Here is a 21,186-nt window from a genome sequence, read left to right on the forward strand (position 1 = left end):
ATGGGGCTCGAACCCAGGATCTTGAGATTCAGAGCCTCATGCTCTACTGACTGAACCATCCCAGCGATGTGAATATTGCCCATACCATGCACATTTTCATACGGACTCTTACCTAAAATACGGTACATTTTTGCAATATCTCTTTTTTCCTGATGCAATACAGTGTGATGTGGTGGTTAGAGGTCAGACAAGGACCTGGGAGGTGGGGTTCAAATCCCCACTCACTGATTTTGGACCAGTCACCGTCTCTCAACTCTAACCTACCTCACAAGGTTGTTGTGGGGATTCAGAGAGAAGTGCGGGGAAAACCACGTTCGCCACCATAGCTGTCAACTTTTCCCTTTTCTTGCGAGGAATCCTATTCGGAATAAGGGAATTTCCCTTTAAAAAAGGGAAACGTTGACCACTATGTTTGCCACCTTCAGTCCTTTGAAATGCAATCAATAAAATAGTAACTTTTTAATATCATTTTTGCAAATGTCTGCGTTTTTACGCTCATTTTGTGCCCTTTTTTCCCGGCTGGCGAACAGCACCACAAAATTCAGAGGACAGTGCATTTGAAGGATAGCTGCATTTCAAAGTTTGTTGCATCCGAAACTTTGCTGAGCAGCAAACATGCACCGCTTCACATCTGCAATGCCTAACAGAATATCCTAGGTAAAAAGTGTGTGTGTCAGAGAGAGGGAAAGGTCTGCTTAACTGTTTCGCCCAGTCGAGAGAGCAGCAATAGCCGTGGTTTCATTTCCCTGCTCTGTGGAGTGCTGAAACTTTCCGTCGAAAGCTGTTCCTGGCTGCAGACTGCTGCTCCGCCGATTCTCATGCGAGAGGATGGGTGTGACTCGCTGGGAGGCTGGCCTCCACCGCCCTGCTTAAGTACACTATTGAATTACCTTCCTCTTTGCCATGCCCCCTTCTGCCAGAGGGAGCCCAGGAGGAGAGCGAGTGTGTCAGGAGCCGGCGATCTGCTCAGTGGTGCATTTGAGGTGGCAAGGAAAAAAAGGAGGAGTGAATCTGGATAAGAAGGTAAGTGGAATCTCCCAAGTTCCTTCGGCAAGGGGCAGAGCTGCGTGAAGCTGTGGATCTGTTTGGCAGCCCGTTGGCGGACAAAGCATAGTTAAAAGTCGCCTACGGTTGCCCCCTTTGGAAGAAATGGGGCCTGTTTTAAAGTCCCTGCTAAGGACAGGATGACACAGAAACTCACGAAATGACTTTAGAAGCAAACCGGTTTATTGGGATCGAATCCAATCCAAGGGAGAAAGGGCTACTTCTTCCCAAGTGTTTGATTTGAAGGCAGCATTTAGATCTGTGTTTCCTCGCTGCATTTATCGGGGTTGCCATGTTTCCTTGCCGCAGGGCTCCTATGCTTCTAAGAGTAGCGTGCTGTCAGGCCAAAATACGAGAGGTGTGGACTGGGACCTTTCCCAGCCACGGAGGGGAGTGTGTGTAGATTTCTTCTCCCCATGGTGTCGCTAATAAAAGGGGAAAGGGGTCAGCTGAATCCTCTTCAGAAAGATTTGCAGAAATTACTATTTTTATTGCACCATTGGAAATTGCGTTCTACGGCCTTTCGCTGGGTGGTAGAAGAAACCCTTTCCAAACCGAATACATACATAACATATTTCCAAGACAATAGCTGGCTTTTTCTTCCAGCGCAGTCTAATTGCTTTGACTTTCACACAACAAGTAATTATCTCTGTTTTGTTCAGCGTCGGTGACTCATCTGACTTGCGGCAGGAGCTGGGTTTAATTTAAAAGTTGTTCTGTACACTTCTTGTTTCAGAAGGCAGGAAGGGGGAAGAAGAGATTGTCTAGATTTTCTCAATTGATAAAGGATTCCTGTAGCCCAAGCACCAGATCAGCTAAATATCACAGCTTGCCTTGTGTCCATTTAAAAAAAATAAATGAAATAATTTGGCTGCATACACACAAGGACCCCTGTCGCCTGGTTTTTCTACAATGGTTCCTCTTCCCTCATGCGCCCTGTTAATTTGAGATGCAAAACAGCCTCAAGAAGACCTGGACTCTTTATGTGACGGTTTACTTCAGAGTAACACTGGACAGTATCTTAGAACGGGTCCTGGGCTATTTTTTTAAGGCAGTGATAGCCGAGAGCGCAACCTGTTTAATGTAGAAAAGAGGAAGCCGAGTGTATTTATTTCCGAACGTGGGAAACTTTGCTAAAGATAATATTGACAAAAGGTGCAATTGAACTTATTTTTCCACATCGTAACAAAGGCAGAATTGGGCAGGGAATCAGTTGCAGACTGCTGGGGGGCAGGCAATATTTGTTAAGCTGTTGCTGTTGCCCTTCCGGTGCCACTGAATTCCTGACCAAAATGGTGGCCATACATCCATATGCAGTGTTGGGCCTGAGGGCCACTCTCATGCTTAGCCAGGCTTCCAGGGACCTCGTCCCTACCACACCCAGGTAAGCAGCAGGGATGCTGGTGTCAGGTTGACAGCCTCACCTTGTCAGCCACTCCTGCAAAACTCTGATGGGGAAACCAATCCATTGCATTCTCTCTCTCTCTCTCTCTCTCTCTCTCTCTCTCTCTCTCATTTTGCCTGCCTCCTCCCTAGACCAGCTTCATAATATTTCTGGAAGCATTTAAAGTGCTTAAGGGTGTTGTTTTTTAAAAATGAATTTTGTTAGAATTTGGGCCAGTACCAATGCCTAAGGGGTCCAGTACGATGGCTCTGATAAGAGTGTCGGTGACTGTTGCAGAACCAAAAAGCACTTCCTACTACAACCAAGTAGGAATTTCATAGAATCACAGAGTTAAGGGACCACAAGGGTCATCTAGTCCAACCCCCCTGCAACACAGGAATTTCAGCTAAAGCATCCCTGGCAGATGGCCATCTAACCTCTGCTTTAAAAAAAAAACCAGGAAGGAGGGCCCACCACCTGTCGAGGGAGTCCGTTCCACTGTTGAACAGCTCTTACTGTCAGAAATTTATTCCTGATGTTTAGCTGTAATCTCCTTTCTTGTTACTTGAAGCCATTGGTTTGAGTCCTACCTTCTGGAGTGGGAGAAAGCATTGATGATGATGATGATGATGATGATGATGATGATGATGATTCATTATTTATACCCCGCCCATCTGACTGGGTCACCCCAGCCACCCTGGGAGGCTTCCAACAAAGTATTAAAATACAGTGGTCTGTTAAACATTAAAAGCTTCCCAAAACAGGGCTGCCTTCAGATGTCTTCTTCAGATGTCTGGTAGTTGTTCTTCTCTTTGACATCTCATAGGAGGGCATTCTATAGGCTGGGCGCCACCACCAAGAAGGCCCTCTGCCCAGCGGCGTAGCATGGGTTGTCAGCACCCGGGGCAAGGCAAGTAATTTGCGCCCCTAACCCCTAACCTGCCACCGCTGCCAGCTTCTTCTTGCTGCTGCCTGGGCTGGGGTATTTACGGCTCTGCTACAGCCTGCGCCCGAGGCTCTTCGGCGACTCCGGAGGCGGCGAGTGCGCCCCCCCAGATGTTGCGCCCGGTGCAGCTGGCCCCCCTGCACCCCCCACGCTACGCCACTGCCTCTGCCTGGTTCCCTGTAACTTGGCTTCTCGCAGTGAGGGAACCGCCGGAAGGCCCTCAGCGCTGGACCTCAGTGTCTGGGCTGGACGATGGAGGTGAAGACGCTCCTTCAGGTATACTGGGGGGCTGAGGCCGTTTAGGGCTTTAAAGGTCAGCACCAACACTTTGAATTGTGCTCAGAAACATACTGGGAGCAAACGGGAGAAGACATTTCTCTCAGAGAACGCCTGAGAAATTTATTTGCAGACTTTCCCCTGAATATTCTCAATTTCTCTCCACCCCTTCACAACATCCTGGAACCTTGTGGAGGATTTGAAATGGGGGCAACACAAGTTGTTGTTGTTGTTGCTGCTCTGTGTGTGTGTGTGTGTGTGTGTGTGTGTGAGAGAGAGAGAGAGAGAGAGAGAGAGAGAGAGAGAGAGAGAGAGACTGTGGAAGTTCTTGCCACTGCTGATGTGGAGCCCCAGGTCTGAGAATTCCCCCTCTTCTGGAGAAATTTGGTGAAATTGTTCCTCGCCGCCACCATCCCTTCCAGTTCTTCTGCCCTCAAGTCAGGAGGTGAGATTTCAAGAACACATTGGCACAGAGCTCCCTCTTCCAGCACATGGCCTGCAACACAAGCTCTTCCCTTCTCAATAGCAGAATCAGGCTGATTTTTTGCACCGATAAGCCCCAGGGGAGAGAAGTAATTTGCAGGGCCTGTTCTATCCCGTTCCTGCTGGTTCTAGGCAAAGCGAGGTGGACTCCCCTGCCTGCCGCAGCTCAAACAAGCGAGCCCTTCTCCTCCCTCCCTTTCTCTGCCTCGCTCCCTCCCTCCCACGACATTCTTCCCCAAGGACTTGGTGGCAACGGTTGCTAAAGCCTTCCCAGGCGGCTGTGTGGAGACGTCTGCAGGTTTCAGAGCGGAGGTGATCCTTTTGCTTCCAGGCTGATTCCTCAAGGAGAAGGAGGCTGGGAGGCATTGCCATGGAAAACAACAGCAGTTTCCAACAGTTGGGAAAACTCTGGCAGCAAGTGATGAGAAAGACAATCTCACGCAGCCCTACAAGGACACCTTGTTGTTGTTGTTGTTTAGTCGTTTAGTTGTATCCGACTCAGCCCTGAGTGCTCACTGGAAGGACAGGTTGTGAAGCTGAGGCTCCAAGACTTTGGCCACCTCATGAGAAGAGAAGACTCCCTGGAAAAGACCCTGATGTTGGGAAAGATGGAGGGCACAAGGAGAAGGGGATGACAGAGGACGAGATGGTTGGATAGTGTTCTCAAAGCTACTAACATGAGTTTGACCAAACTGCGGGAGGCAGTGGAAGACAGGAGTGCCTGGCGTGCTCTGGTCCAGGGGGTCATGAAGAGTCAGACACGACTAAACGACTAAACAACAACAACAACAAGATGTTCTACTGCAGTACCTTTTGCGCTACACTGATGTTGTTTTTCCATCTTCAAAAGCTGGGGTGGGGAAGCCAGGCACCTGCCTCACCTTAACGTCGATACTAGGAAAGGTCCTAGAATAGATCATTGAACTGCAAACTCATAGAAAAGAATGTTGCGATGACTAAGAGCCAGCAAAGGTTTCTCAAAAGCAAGTCATGCAAGACAAAGCTTATTTCTTATTTTGAGAGAGTTACAAGCTTGGTGGATCCGAGGAATGCTGTGGCTGTAGTATGTCTTGATTTCAGTAAGGCTTTTGACAAAGTCATCTGTGATCTTCTTGCAGAGAAGCTGATATAATGTGGGCTAGACTATGTTCCTGTTAGGTGACTGACCAAACCCAAAGATGCTCATTAATGGCTCCTTGTCATCCTGGGGAAAGTGGCAAGTGGGGTGCCACAGGGTTCTGTCCTGCGACCAGTGTTGCTCAACATCTTTATAAATGAATTTGATGAAGGAATAGAGGAACTGCTCATCAAATTTTCAGATGACGCTAAACCGGGAGAGGTAGCTAACATTGCAGAAGATAGAAAACAGCATTCAATATGTCCTTAATCGATTGGAGAACTGGGCCCAAACTAGTAAAATGAATTTCAGTTGGGACAGGTGTAAGGTTCGACAGTTAGGCAAGAATAATCAGATGCACAAATATAGGATGGTCTATTCTACGTTGGCCAGGCCACACCTGAAATACTGTGTGCAATTCTAGGCACCAAAATTTAAGAAGGATGTTGACAAACTGGAACATGTGCAGAGGAGGGCAACCAAGATGATCAAGGGTCTGGAAACCAAGCCTGATGAGGAACGGTTGAGGGAATTGGCCTGGAAAAGAGGAGAGTGAGAGGAAATAGGACAGCCATCTTCACATATCTAAAGAGCTATCACATGGACAAAGGAGCAAGCATATTTTATCCTGCTCTGGAGGGTAGGACCCAAACCAATGGTTTCAAGCTATAAGAAAGGAGATTCCGACTAAATATCAGGAAGAACTTTCTGACAGTAAGAGCTGTTCAATAGTGGAACGGTCTCCTTCAGGAGGTTGTGGACTCTCCTTCCTTGCAGGTTTTGAAGCAGAATTTGGATGGCCACCTGTCATGGATACTTCAGCTGAGATTCCTGCATTCCAACTCTCCAATTTTATGATTCTTTGGTATTGCATGTTTTCATTTTAAGTACCGGGGAAACCCAGGGAGCCATATAGGTCAGTCGCACCCACGTAGCATGGAATATGTTCACAGGAGAAAGTAATTCCGAGTTCCACCCTGTAACTGCTTACATATTAATGTAGATCTTTTCAGTCGCTGCAGGAAGGTGGCGGCTTACTATATCACGTCAACAATTTATGCCTGAGGTGTGTGTGAGATAGACTGTGTTGGTGTGACGGCGTCAAAGAAAAGGCGCCAAGGGATGTCTCTGTTCAGCCCATGGATAATTTTTGCCCAATAGCTGTGCCAAAACCTGCCTTCCAATTTCTTGAACGTTCTCTTCCCCAGCAAACAGGGCTTCTGTTTCCCTTCCTTATTCTCAAGCCACTTTGGAATTTATTTCCCGTTCTGGCGGCTGTGGGGTCGCGCTGACTTTATGGCTTCAAAGTGTCTGAGGGTGATATGTGTGGTTTTCTCCTTCTTTCCACCGAACATTTCTCCAGCACTTCGCAGCATCCCTGACTACTCATAATCCCTGAAAAGGAAAAGCTTTGTGGCAGAATTTACCTCAGGGTGTCTTCTCCTGAGCTTTACCTGAATGGTGGCGGGATTTACCTCAGGGTGTCTTCCTCTGAGCTTTACCTGAACGGTGGCGGGATTTACCTCAGGGTGTCTTCCCCTGAGCTTAACTGAATGGTGGCAGAATTTACCTCAGGGTGTCTTTCCCTGAGCTTAGCTGAATGGTTGAGAGCTGGGTTGGAAGGAAAGGGTCCGGCTACTAAGTACCTGAGGTTGGTACATTGCCTGATCTTGGCCACATCTGCACTGTACACTTAAAACAGTTTTATACCACTTTGAACAGTCGTTTGCTTCTGCCAAACAATCCTGGAAACTGTAGTTAGGGTGCTGAGAGTCGTACTGTTTTAGACGTATCATGCAGGTGAGGCCTTTGGGGTTTTTTATGGCAAGTTCTTCTTTCTACCTTTTGAGAAATATGATGGGTAACCTCAGGGCCAAGTGTGGCCTTCCAGAACTTTCCGTCTGGCCCTCAGAGCACTCTCCTCAGGCAAATCCCAACTCGGCTTCACACCTCCCTTGAGTGTGTTTTCCTGGCTTGAATGCCTCCTTGAACTTTAATAATGCCTCTTGCTCCCCTCAATGGAGGACAGAGGCGGGTGTGTGGGTTCGTTTAGAAACTAGCCTACTGTACTGAGGAGAAATAGACATCCATTTTTGCCCCTGGCCTGCCTTCCACTGGCATGTGGCCTGTGGAAAGTTGCCCAGTAGCGAATGCAGACTTCGGGGCTGAGGAAGGTTCCCCACTCCTGTTTATGAAACAAATCTTAAAATGAACAGCTTCCAGGAGCGCAAGCCTGCCTGGATTCCTGAAGTGGCATCATGGTTTTCTTTGGAACTGGAGGTTGTTGGGAAGGCTGTCGAATGCAGTTCATCAAGAAATGATTTGCAGGCTCTAGCTCTTGTTTAGTCACAGGCCCAGAACAGAACTGAAGGGTTCAGCCAGCCTGCTTATATAGAGCTCCACTACAATGCAACAGTAACAACTTTCTGTAACTATCCAATCACTGTTCGTCACCTTCAATCCCTTATTTGCATATGTGGACCTGAGGGAATACTATCTACAGTATCCCCCTGCTGGCCCAGGGTGAGAACTTCAGTACATAACAAGGGCAGTTGCCCTCAGGTCCTCCATGTGGGCTTCACTTTGGCCATTGTTCTGGGCTATGCGGGGCCCCCTTTGGCCTCACCCACCTTCCAAGCTCTTGCTTCTTCACTTTCCTAAGCAGGATAGGGGCAAGGGGAGCTGCTTTGTTTACATGGCATTTCCCTGTTGTGTGCTTTCTGGAGGGCTCCACTGTCCTGTACTGTTTCCTCTTTCGATGCCAGAGGTTGAGTGCTCATCCCCACAGATTGTGGCACTCCTCAGTTGGCAAGGCCATGTACAATTCATCCAAATGCCTGCTCTGCTGTGGATCGGGAGACTGGGGCCATAAACGTGTAGAAGAATGGATGGGGATGGGGGGTTGAGCCTACAAAAGTTTGAGAAATAAGCATGTGAAGGCAGGCTCCAGCAGATTGCGCAGACGAGATCAATAGTGGGTCCATCGGTCAAGAAGGCAATTTCTGCGCATGCTGTGTAGAGGGAAGTGAGGGGCAGATGGGGCTCGTCCACCTGGGAAGGCAGCCCATCTTGTCCTAAACCTTGCAGGATATCTTCTGGAGAAGAAAAGGCCCAGGAGTAAAAAAAAACTTTGTCAGATCTGGAGTGGAGTCCCTAAGGCAGTTGGATGGTGCCTTGCATGCCTCCTCCCAGCAACTCCTGCAGCCAAGCTGGTGCCAAACATCTTGCTCTCCGCGCTTTCCTTTTAGGCCACATATGTGAAGCTGGGGGGGGGGGGTCTTGTTGTCTGGGCAGCCCAGGACCTCCATACACACTGCCCAGGCTTGCACCCTAAGGAGGTCACTTTGGTGCTACTAACACAGCAGTTTGACTTCACCCCCAGGAGGCGCACTCCATTGTCTCTTGAGACAGGCAGGTGCCAGCAACAGAGAATTTCTGCTTGGAAACTCAGCTGTTAAAAGCCCCACTTAGTGAACCAGGTCTGAAGCCGGTTGAAATTTGTGACATTCTCACTTTCATTGATGCATAGGCAGCAGCCAGGCAGGGCTGGCCAGGGGTTGTTTCATGGTGTTTTGGGCTTCCCTTTGTTTATGTCTAAATTCACCGCCCACAGGCACAGCTGAACCAAGGACAGGCAAGTGACCTTCTAAGACACTGTGCTCGTCTTTTGGGGCTTATTCGACAGTTCTTTCTACTTGCTTTCTACATACCAAGGCATCGGGCGCCAACCTTTTTGGACCAAAAGATACATTATGAATTTTGAGAGAGTGCTGTGGGCTCCAGTCACAAAATGGCTGTCATGGGCGGCATGGCATAACACAAAATGGCTGCCATGAGGGCGTCCAGTAACACAAGATTGCTGCTTCTCCTCACCCCACCTCTCCCAGGACAACCTCATGTCTTCCTGAGGGTGCCAGTGAAGACCTTTGTGGGTGCCACAGTGCCCACGGGCACTGGGTTGGTGACTCCTGAAGCAAGTGCTGTTGAATTGAGCAGGACTTGGCTCCAGAGCATTTTTGCAGGAGGGATTCATCTGCATACCCCAAATGCAGCTTTAAAGGTAAAGGTAAAGGGACCCCTGACCATTAGGTCCAGTCGTGACCGATTCTGGGTTTGCGGCGCTGATCTCGTTTTACTGGCCGAGGGAGCCAGCGTACAGCTTCCGGGTCATGTGGCCAGCATGACTAAGCCGCTTCTGGCGAACCAGAGCAGTGTATGGAAATGCCGTTTATCTTCCCGCCGGAGCGATACCTATTTATCTACTTGCACTTTTGAACTGCTAGATTGGCAGGAGCAGGGACCGAGCAACGGGAGCTCACCCCGTCACGGGGATTCGAACCGCCGACCTTCTGATCGGCAAGTCCTAGGCTCTGTGGTTTAATGCACAGCGCCACCCGCGTCCCTGTAAATGCGGCTTTGCACACTATTAAATTGCTGTGTTGTCCTGCTGCAACAAATCCACATGAGGAGGAGAAAAAATTGGCTTTTGTGGTGCGAGCGGTGGGGGAACTGAAATGAAAAAGTGTGGGAAGAACAAATGTTTAACGGGACAATGCACACACGCCCTGCAAGCAAAATCAGGGCAAATGCTCATTCACATATATACTCGCCCCATAAACGAATTAGAACAGATAAACACCAAATACAATCTAACTGCCTCATAAGCTTTGTGCAAGCAAATCAGGAAGAATTCTCGAGAAACAGGTTGCCTGCAGGAGTCCTGTGTTGAGGATCTGGTTCTGAAAAAACCCAGAATGTGCATTTAAGGTTAATTGAGGGAGCAGCGTAAGGTCATGGGGTCAAAGGCTGGTTTTTCTAGTGGGATCTGCTGGTAGCCTGGCTGGTTAAAGAATGATGGGACGCCTACAGGAAAAGGTCCAAAGTTCAGTGGATGAGCATGTGGTTTATGCAATGCCCATCTTCAGTCACCAACATATCTGGCTAATCTGGGGTGGACAACTTGGCGCTCTCAAGATGTTGTTGGACTACAACTCACATCAACTCCAAGAGCCTGGCAAATGACCAGGACAGCTGGAGTTGCAGTCCAACAACATTTGATGGGGAACTGAGTTTTCCATCCCGGACTTTAACAATTCCAGGTTGGTCAAAAACAAAATGGCCTGTCGTAAATTTGTAACAAATGAGCAACAGATAAATACAGAGATGGATATGAACATGTTCAGAAGGGAGCTCAGCTTGTAGTGATTATTCCCTTTGACTGCTCAAACCGATACTGATGATTATAGATGTGCCTGTAGTCTCTTTGATATTGTATGAAATAAGGTTCTCTGTCTGTGAGTGGGGAATCTAATTAGAAGCCAGCTGGTGTCATTTTAACCCGAATGACTGCCCACGAAACCAGGAAGTGGGAGTTAAAAAAACGTGCCTATTTTGGTTGTTGTGTAGTAATTGTCCATTTCTTAACATGCCTGTTCCAAACCAAGCCATCAAAGACCACAACTCCCTAGTGTTACAGAGACTTGAAAAGAGAGTTGAGAAGGGAAGACTTTCATTCTTTCTCTCTCTCTTCAGTTTTAAGAACATTCAGAAGAATTCCTTCCCCACCACCACCCAAAATATATTTAGACTTAGACAATGTCCTGGTCTGGACAGAACGGAATGCAAATTCTTGTTGCTTTGTGACTTTTCCATATGCCCATTTTCTTGTCCCTTTTTCCAAAATAATCCTTACTTTGTTTTGACCTGGGCATTCAGAAATTCTCCTGCCCCAAGTGACAAAAGTATTCTAGCTGCTTAGAAATGCATAATTCCTGATATATAGCAGAGAAAGGTTAAATAGTAGCTGGAAAGCCTACTTTGTATGGAATGACAAGATTTGTATTTCCAGGACCTCCACTCATCTGGGTGCTGGGTATGACATTATTGACCTCAATAAAATACTGGTACCAGATTTTGCACACAGAAAAAAACTAACTTTTAAAAAGTATAGTTAAGGGTGACAGGTTTCCATCAGTGTGGACTTTCACATGCTCAGAATCTGTGGAATAATCTAGGTAACAAGCAGAGAGTCCTGAAGTATTTCGTAGACAGAAGTAATTAGATCACCATATCTTGGCTTAATGACCCGAAATATGGGCAAGCCTTTAGGTTGTGTGTGAGGCCTCTTCCCTCTCCCTTTCTTGCAAGCCACAATTCAGCAAAGTTATCCATTTTATCTGAACCTGGAAACAAACCAGGATCCTAAACCAACTCCAAACCCTGGTTAAGGATATGGGCTTGTTGTGAAGTTGGTGACCATGGTTTCTCAGTTAAGATGAAACAGGAAACTGTGGTTGGTTAGAGATTTCATTATTGCATTCAGGTATTCCACTTAGGGGGGAACAAAGGGGCTGTGGGCAAAGGACTCATTCATATCTTGGCTTATAAAGCTTAAATAAGATCATCTGAACCGGGTCAGAGTTTTACCACACCACCATCAATATTGGGGCTGTATCATTTACTTTATTTGATGCAGTAGCTGGATGCTTGAAACCAGTATTGTAAACCAGGGTTGAGAAACCTGTGGCCCTCCAGATGTTGCTAGACTCTACTTCCCATCAGCCCCAGTCAGCATGGTCAGTGGCCAGGGATGATGGGAGTTGTAGTCCAACAACATCTAAAGAACCACAGGTTCCTCCATCCTACTGTAAACTATTGGAACATAGGAAGCTACCTTAGACTGAGTCAAACAATTGGTCCATCCAGTGCAGTGTCGTCTACACTGACTAGCAGTGACTGTCCATGGTCTCAAGCAGAGGACATTCCTACCTGGAGATGCTGGGAATTGAACCTACATTCAGGGCAAAAGCTCCTCCACTGAGCTATGGCCCTTCAGGGATCAAGGGAGGACTAGGCCACAACCTAACGTATGAGCTTTATTATATTGGAGACTGTTCAGAATTGGCTTCTCCTTCTCCTCTGGTTCTGAAGTGGTATGGCCTCCAGGGAGGACCGTACCACACAATAGCTCTGAAGGCCTTTCTCCTCAATGGAAAGCCAGTCCTTAAGCAAACAACTCTCTCAGCTCTGGGTTTCATGAGGGGTTACGGACTCAGACCAGTTTCCTCTCGCCTCTGTTTACTTGCGTCTTGAAATCGCAGGCGTGACTTTCATGTGAGGCAACTCTCTTCCCCGTATCCCTGGGCACAAAGAGCCAGCTTAGGAGAGGAGGGTGGGGAAGGGTGGGGCTTAAGCCGAGGAAATTCTCAGGGATTTTAGTTGACAGAAACCTGACAATAAAACTGTGAAGTCGGCTGCGCCTCGCAACACAGTTAACGTCCCGTGAATGGCTGGGCAGCCAGAAAGAAAGATGGCAAGGTGTGTTGGCATCCTGTGTCCAGCAAGCCAAGCAGAGCCAGCCACACCTCAGGGTCAAACTAGATGTGAGATTCAAAAATGTTCTACGGCTCCAACTGCACATTTCTAGCAGTATCACTGGGGGCCAATTTTAATCCTCAAGGGCAAGTTTTAATAGGGCAGACTGAAAGCGATGAGCGTGCTCGGGGCTGTTTTACTGGAATAGGGAGGAGAGGGAAAAATAATTTAAAAAGGCATTCCCTGTGGAGTACGGCAGGAAGGCTGTGTCTTCATGTTGTCCAAGGCCACATTCACAGCATACATTTAACAGGGCTTCCCAATCTTGGATCTCCAGCTGTTGTTGGACTACAGCTCCCATCATCCATAGAGAGCAGGACCAGTGGTCAGGGATGGTGGGAATTGTAGTCCAACAACAGCAGACTCCTCAAGTTTGGGAGTTGCGGTTGGTTCAGAGTTGCCGGGAGAGTCCCTAATCCCCTCACAGAACTACCAGTTTTAACAGTCAATCCCTCTTCCCAGGGAACTCAGAAAATTGTTGCTTTGTGAGGGCAATAGGAGTCTCTTGACAACTCCCAGAGTTTGTAACTACCTACAACTCCCAGAATACTTTATGGTTTAAAGCAGCATCATAGTGCTTTCAGTGTATGGTATGAGTGTGGCTGTTTAAAGTGGTGTGATACTGCTTAAAATGCTCTGTGCAGGTGCGGCCTAAGTCTCTGAAGGACAGCACAAGAAGTTGAGGGATCCAGCTTGGTTGTACAAGAAGGGGAAACATTTTGACCTCTCTCTCCCCCTGGGAATCAGAATCGCACACGCATTTAAGCTGACATTTGCCCTATGTTGCTGTGTGTGTTTTTTGTGTGACCGCATCTAATCTTGCCCCTTTCTTAAATTAATTTCTTAGTGTGTGTCCTTTTCTGCAAATCTACCAAAGGACAAAATAAAAATAAAATCAGGGTTAGGGGATTTTCTCAGGACGGTGGAGGGCGGGTGTGCTGTGTCTCATTGGTGAAGCGGTGGTGGCATTCGCCCCTCTTCTTCTGCTGAAAAATGGAGGGGATCAAGGTGGGGTCACTTGAGGTGGGGGGCGTGAGAAATGTCCCTGTTTTCATCTGAGGAATGGTATGGAGTGTATGATTTGAATGCAGAAGAGCCTGACTTGCAGCTACAAAGGTCAGATCGCAGGAGATAGGAAGGAATCCTGTCTGAAATCCTGCAGAGCACCTCCCAGTCAGCATAGACCAGGCTTCCTCAACCTCGGCCCTCCAGATGTTTTGAGACTACAATTCCCATCATCCCTGACCACTGGTCCTGCTACCTAGGGATCATGGGAGTTGTAGGCCAAAAACATCTGAAGGGCCGAGGCTGAGGAAGCCTGGCGTAGACCAAGTGCAGCCAATATGGCACCCTCTGGATGTTGTCAGACTACAACTCCCATCATCCCTGGCCATTGGCCATGTTGGCTGGGGCCATTGGCGCCATCTCGGGGGGGGGGGAGCTGGGTGCCAAGGGACCCAAAAACTTTTGACTGTGGGTGCCCGGCTGGGCGACCCAGTGCGTCTTGCATGTGATGTCAGACGCCAAGGCCCAATGGGGCCCGTCACACCATGTGACATAATGCATAATAATATATAATAATAATAATTTATTATTTATACCCCGCCCATCTGGCTGAGTTTCCCCAGCCGCTCTGGTCGGCTCCCGATCTTGTGTTCAAAACAATACAGCATTAAATATTAAAAACTTCCCTAAACAGGGCTGCCTTCAGATATCTTTTTAAAATAGGATAGGTTTATTTCCTTCACGTCTGAAGGGAGGGTGTTCCACAGGGCGGGGGCCACTACCGAGAAGGCCCTCTCTCTGGTTCCCTGTAACCTCACTTCTCGCAATGAGGGAACCGCCAGAAGGCCCTCAGAGCTGGACCTCAGTGTCTGGGCTGAATGATGAGGGTGGAGACACTCCTTCAGGTATACAGGACCAAGGCCATTTAGGGCTTTAAAGGTCAGCACCAACGCTTTGAATTGTGCTTGGAAATGTACTGGGAGCCAATGCAGATCTCTTAGGACTGGTGTTATGTTGTCCCGGCGGCCACTACCAGTCACCAGTCTAGCTGCCGCATTCTGGATTAATTGCAGTTTCCAGGTCACCTTCAAAGGTAGCCCCACATAGAGCGCTTGGCAGTAGTCCAAGCGAGAGGTAACTAGAGCATGCACCATTTTGGAGAGACAGTCTGCGGGCAGATAGGATGGAGCTGGTGGACAGCTGCCCTGGACACAGAATTGACCTGTGCCTCCATGGACAGCTGCGCACCTGGTCCTTCAGGGGCACAGTTACCCCATTCAGGACCAGGGAATCCCCCACACCCACAGCTTTGGGCCATGTCGCACTATGTGACATCACAGGTGCAATGTGCATGATGTCACACACACACACACACACACACCAGGAACCCCAAATGTGGGGCGGAACCTGGCATGCCTGGCTGGGGCTGGTGGAAGCTGGAGGCATTTGGAAGGCATTGTGTTTGCTGCCCCCTTGTTGCATTCAGTACAGAGATGGATGGTCCACAGATTTGAACTCGGTGCAAAGCAGGTTCCTGTGGGTGGATGCAGTGCTTTTTTCTGGGGGTATGTGGGGGGTACACATACCCCTAAACATGGAGATGGATTTGTGGTGGTGCAGAGGGGTTATTTTGTACTTGTTGGTGCAGCATTTTGACTGACAATTGGGAAACACTTGCCTGCAAGCACTCCAATTGGAGAACAGCCTTTCCCAAAGGCGTCATGGGCTTTGAAGACACTCGAACTCAGGGCGCAAGGGAGAAACGTGCTAAGAGGAAAGCATGCTTGGCAAATCCACACCGTGATCAACTCCCGCCCGGGAACCAATGTCCCCACTGTGGAAGGAGGTGTGGATCCAGAATTGGCCTCCACAGTCACTTATGGACTCATTGTTAAAACCGTGTTTATGGAAGACAATCTTACTCAGCTACGAATGATCGCCAAAGAAGAAGAAGAAGACCCCTAAACATTTTGTGAATCTAAGTTTGGCCTCATTGAGGGGCAGTATTTCAATACGAGTAGGAAAATGAGAGTAACCCTAAATATATATTTTTTAGAAAAAAAGCACTGGGTGGATGAAACCTCAAACCACAACAGCTTGTGACTGATGAGTTGATTAGTTCCTCTGAAATGAGGATCAATGTCAATTCCATAGAGAAGGAGAAGCGCAGAAATTGTTTGCAGTGATTCAGAGACAGTGTGTCTTCCTCCTACCTATTTCCTGTTGCAGCTCATGCCAGAAAAACGGTTTGACCTTCTGCCTATGCTGTTTGGAACATGGGAGCATTACTGGCTGTCATTTCAAACACCTTAACAAAAAACCAGGAAACAGTGTAAGCAGGAAGGATAGGCTCAGATCAATGCGGAATTTAAATGTGCAAAGAATGCTGATGGGAAAATGAAATGCAACCGAGTTTCGTGTGTCTATCTGTTTGTTTGCTTGACGACAAGCAAAATAGAAGCTTTTAAGGGGAAGGCTATTAGGCGAGTCCAACTTTTTATTCTGAAATGCTTCCGGTCTGCCGTGAGGAATTTCAGCTTGGAGACTTTTCTGGAACTATAAAAGTTTGGGATAAATGATTTGCAAGGCTACTCATCCTTCGCTGCGGATCCTTTTGCTTCAGGATGTTGTTCTGCATGCTGGCTTTGGGAAAGGCTGACAAAAATCTTGGAGAATCAGTGCGCTGGTGGCTATCAGCCATTCTATCTGGGTTTGGAGCTTCCATATGCAATGACGGTACAGTGGTACCTCAGGTTACATACGCTTCAGGTTACATACGCTTCAGGTTACATACGCTTCAGGTTACAGACTCCGCTAACCCAGAAATAGTGCTTCAGATTAAGAACTTTGCTTCAGGATGAGAACAGAAATTGTGCTCCGCCGGCACGACGGCAGCAGGAGGCCTCATTAGCTAAAGTGGCGCTTCAGGTTAAGAACAGTTTCAGGTTAAGTACAGACCTCCGGAATGAATTATGTACTTAACCTGAGGTACCACTGTATATGTTCTACATGGAAACAAAGCCTATGGGAAAAGGGATGGGGAGAAATTTACTTCAGCTTACTGTAAAAATGTGTGTATCGGGAAAATTGCATGTGAAGGGTGTGTGTTAGGAGAAATTTGCATTAAAATGCTAACAAATTTTCGAGAGGACTAAAAAATAAATCAGAAACGGATGCAAAAGTTTGGAGAAGGGAAGGCTGTAAAAATTACCTTCTAGGAAACCATTCTTGATGTATTGATTAGGGAGGTCAGGTGTTCAACTGGCCCTTGTTCCTGCGTGTTTAACAGTACAGTGGTACCTTGCTTTTAAAACAGCTTAGTTTATGAACAACTTGGATTAAGAACGCTGCAAACCCAGAAGTAGGTGTTCCGGTTTGTGAACTTTGCCTTGGAAGCTGAACATGTTCCGCTTCCTGTTGAGTGTGTTTGGTTTGTAAATTAAGTCCCCCACTGCTAGTTAGAGGCTTCCTGTTGAGTCTGTCGGATGTTGAGTCCCTCGTACTCACACAAAAACAGAGGTGATATTTGGAGCTTTTGTTTTTGCTAAAAAAAATTGCATTTTTGTTTGTGTGGCTTTTTTATTTATTTGACTGTGACCTGTTTTTGTGACTGTGTGGTACCCAGTTCAGCTACTGACTGACTGATTGATTGTGTGACTGCAGAAATGGATAAAAGCCCCCCATCGAAACAATGACTATCAGTGCCCGTAAGAATTTTATTTTATTTTTTATCAACTACTATACTGTCTTATTTATTTTATAGTACAATACATTGATTATTGCTTTCTTTTTATGGATCAATGGTCTTGTTAGATAGTAAAATTCATGTTAAATTGCTGCTTTAGGGGTTCTTTTTAAAAGTCTGGAACAGATTGATCCATTTTGCATTACTTTCTATGGGAATGCACATTCTATGGGAATGTTTTGGAACAGACTTCCGGAATGGATTAAGTTTGGGAACCAAGGTATCACTGTAGTTTGATCTGCAGCAATTGGCAGCTGATCATTCCCCCTGCTGCCTGCTTGAAATGTTGGCAACAGAGCTCATGATACTGTTTGCCATTCCTGAATAAAAGATGCTAAAATAATAAATAATAAATAATAAATAATAAATATTTTTTTATATATACCCCGCCCTTCAGGGCATCCAACAACAAATTTAAAACATTTGATGCAACAAAAAACAGCATAAAATACAGTATAAAACGTGAATAACAATAAATTCAGAATTAAAAAATCAATTTAGGGGGGAAATCCATCCAATAAACATTAGATGGTCACTAGGGCTAGCTGGCTAAGTTAGTCCTATTTGGGCCAGGGGAGAATTAGCTGTGGGATCCCAGAGCGGGTAATCTTCATAAAAAGGGGAGGGGGAGGGAAGGAAGGGGAATAAAAGATCAGGCTAAGTTCAAACTGAAAGCCAGGTGGATTAGCTCTGTCTTATAGGCCCTGTGGAAGGAGGTTAAATCCTGCCGGGCCCTGGTCTCATGGGACAGAGCATTCCACCAGGTCGGAGCCATCACTGAGAAGGCCCTGACCCTGGTGGAGGATAATCTGACTTCCTTAGGGACCGGGACCTCTAAACTATGATTATTCATGGGCCCCCACTAATGGAAGAAATTGAACTGGATTTCCCCCCATCATTTATGCATTTATGTAATTATTTTATTGCATTTATATCTCACCTTTTTCCCCTCCAAGTTGCTCAAGGTGGCATCCACAGTTTCCCCCCCTCCTCATTTACTCCCCACAACAACCCTGTGAGGTAGGCTAGGCTGAGAGGCAGTGAGTGGCCCAAGGTCACCCAGTGAGTGTCATGGCCAAGTGGGGCTTGGAACCCTGGTCTCCCAGATCCTAGCCCAACACTCCAACCACGACACCTTGCTGGCTTTCATTTCATCAAAATATGTACTTTTTTTAAAAAAAAAACCCTTCACCTCCTCTTTTTTCTTTTTTTGCAGTAATGATGGCTGACGCTGAAGCAGACGTGGGACTCCCCACTATTGAGAGGAAGCCAGGCCTCCAGATATGGACCATAGAGGTACAGTACAGCCAGCATCCTCCGTACACCACCTGTATTTTTTGCAGGGTGACACAGGGTGACACTCCTCAGGCTGTCATTTTGCAGGAAAGACTCAGGCGCGTAGCAGAAATATCAGTTTGTGCAACTGAAGTGAATCCGAGTGTGGGCTTTTTGCGGTTAGGAAAGTGACGGGAGAATGCCCTGAGAAGTGTGGAATGAACAAATGATTTATGGGAAGTTGTAGAAACACCTCACAGGCGAATCTGAAGACATCTGAAGGCAGCCCTGCTTAGGGAAGCTTTTAATGTTTGACGGACCATTGTATTTTAATATTTTGTTGGAAGCCGCCCAGAGTGGCTGGGGAAACCCAGCCAGATGGGCCAGGTATAAGTATATTATTATTATTATTATTATTATTATTATTATTATTATTATATTGAGACGAATGCTCATTGTCATATATACGGTACTCCCCACAGACAAATCAGAACAAAAGCTCAGTAAAGTCTAACTGCCGCGTAAGCTTTGGGCAAGCAAATCAGGATAAATGCTTGATGAAAAGGTCATGTGGCAGAGCTCACCTTTTCATTTTAATTGGGTTGTTAAATTATACATGAATTAGCTGAACATACTGTCTTGCCAAAGGCAAGGTGGTTCTTTCAAAATGAGATTCAGAAGCAATATAAACTACCCAAGTGAGTGAGAAGATGAAAGGCTTTATTCTAAAACAGCAAGCAATATACAGTGGTGCCTCGCAAGACGAAATTAATTCGTTCCGCGAGTCTCTTCGTCTTGCAGTTTTTTCGTCTTGCGAAGCACGGCTATTAGCGGCTTAGCGGCTTAGAAAAAGGGGGGAAAGGGGGAAAACTCGCAAGAACTCGCAAGACGTTTTCGTCTTGCGAAGCAAGCCCATAGGGAAATTCGTTTTGCGAAGCACCTCAAAAACGGAAAACTCTTTCGTCTAGCGAGTTTTTCGTCTTGCGAGGCATTTGTCTTGCGGGGCACCACTGTATACATACCAAGCACTTAAGCACTTACTTCAATCTGCCACTTGGAAGCCCTCAAGAAGCGAAGAAGCGGCTTCCCGAGGTAGCCTCAGTTTGCACGGCCCAGCGGCCAACCAGTCTCTGCACAAGCTTCAAAGAAACTCTGCCCAAACCGTCCGATTTTATAGATAGCCACCCCCTGCCAATGCCTCACTTTCTCAAAACAATGCCCAACATCAAAGAAGATACCCAGCATTATCCTCCACATCTGATTAAGGCAGCTGTGTGTGGAGTTTCACCTCCTGCCAATGTTCTCAAGTCATCTAAGACTGTTCTCACACCATCGAAAAAGTTCACAAGAGCAAGGGAGGTGGAAGGAACAGAGGCAGGAAGGAGTCCTTGTCAGATAGCTAAACTCCTCAATACATTTTGTTTTCCGGATGCATTTCTCATACACACATGTTGAATAACACAAACACTGTGATTGCACATGTAATCATACAAAACAGGACTGTTATTATGAGGATTGTACTGTCTGCCAATATGGTTTTTACTATGTTTTCAACTATGTTTTATTGTTGATGTTTCGTATTGTGTTTTTAATGTTGTACACTGCATCTTTGGGTGAAGGGCAGCATATGAACTGTAGCAACAACAACAACAACAACAACAGTACCTTTGCAAAAGGGAAGTGAGAGCTGGACCATAAAGAAGGCTGATCGCCGAAGAATTGATGCTTTTGAATTATGGTGCTGGAGGAGACTCTTGAGAGTCCCATGGACTGCAAGAAGATCAAACCTCTCCATTCTGAAGGAAATCAGCCCTGAGTGCTCACTGGAAGGACAGATCCTGAATACTTTGGCCACCTCATGAGAAGAGAAGACTCCCTGGAAAAGACCCTGATGTTGGGAAAGATGGAGGGCACAAGGAGAAGGGGACAACAGAGGACGAGATGGTTGGGCAGTGTTCTCAAAGCTACCAACATGAGTTTGACCAAACTGTGGGAGGCAGTGGAAGACAGGAGTGCCTGGCGTGCTCTGGTCCATGGGGTCACGAAGAGTCGGACTTGACTAAACAACAAAAGTGACCCTTAGGCTAACCTGACTGGTGAACAATGTGTTGTTTTGGTCCTCTACAGTTTGTTAATCTGGGGTGGGGAACCCGCAGGTCACCAAATGTTATCGGAGGAGAAAGCTATTCATGGCCTCTAGCCATGATGTAGGGTTACAAGCGATGTCAGCTCGCTTATTGAAATATGGCAACCCTATAGGATGGCTATGCCTCTACAACTGGGGGGAGCAATGCTTCTGAATGCAAGCTTCTGGAGATTTCAAGAAGGTGATGTCTGCCTATTGGTGAGAAAGAAGATGAGCATATTATTACAGCTCTTCCAAAAACGTTTTTCTTACACCTCCAGATAAGGAAACATTTAACATGGACTTCATGACAGCTTCACTCCCTAGCATTCCTGCTTGGCCACAGCCTAGGCATGTGCTGGCTGAAATGCATATGAGCTCCATGTGAATTGGCTCTGGGTTCGAAAGCTGC

General features: G+C 46.9%; 1 protein-coding gene across 1 annotated transcript in view; it reads left to right on the forward strand.

The window, feature by feature from the left end:
- The first annotated feature begins 845 nt into the window (after window positions 1-845).
- Window positions 846-21,186, forward strand: part of VILL (villin like) — a 53,162-nt gene continuing 32,821 nt past the window's right edge. Inside the window, exons 1-2 of the mRNA XM_081834264.1 lie at window positions 846-1,023; window positions 18,591-18,670. Coding sequence (XP_081690390.1) covers window positions 18,593-18,670 — 78 coding nt within the window. The 5' untranslated portion in view covers window positions 846-1,023; window positions 18,591-18,592. The remainder of the gene's footprint in view (window positions 1,024-18,590; window positions 18,671-21,186) is intronic.

Source organism: Podarcis erhardii (genome assembly GCF_964252035.2).
Source record: "Podarcis erhardii genome assembly, chromosome: 12".
Taxonomy (NCBI): Eukaryota; Metazoa; Chordata; class Lepidosauria; order Squamata; family Lacertidae; genus Podarcis; species Podarcis erhardii.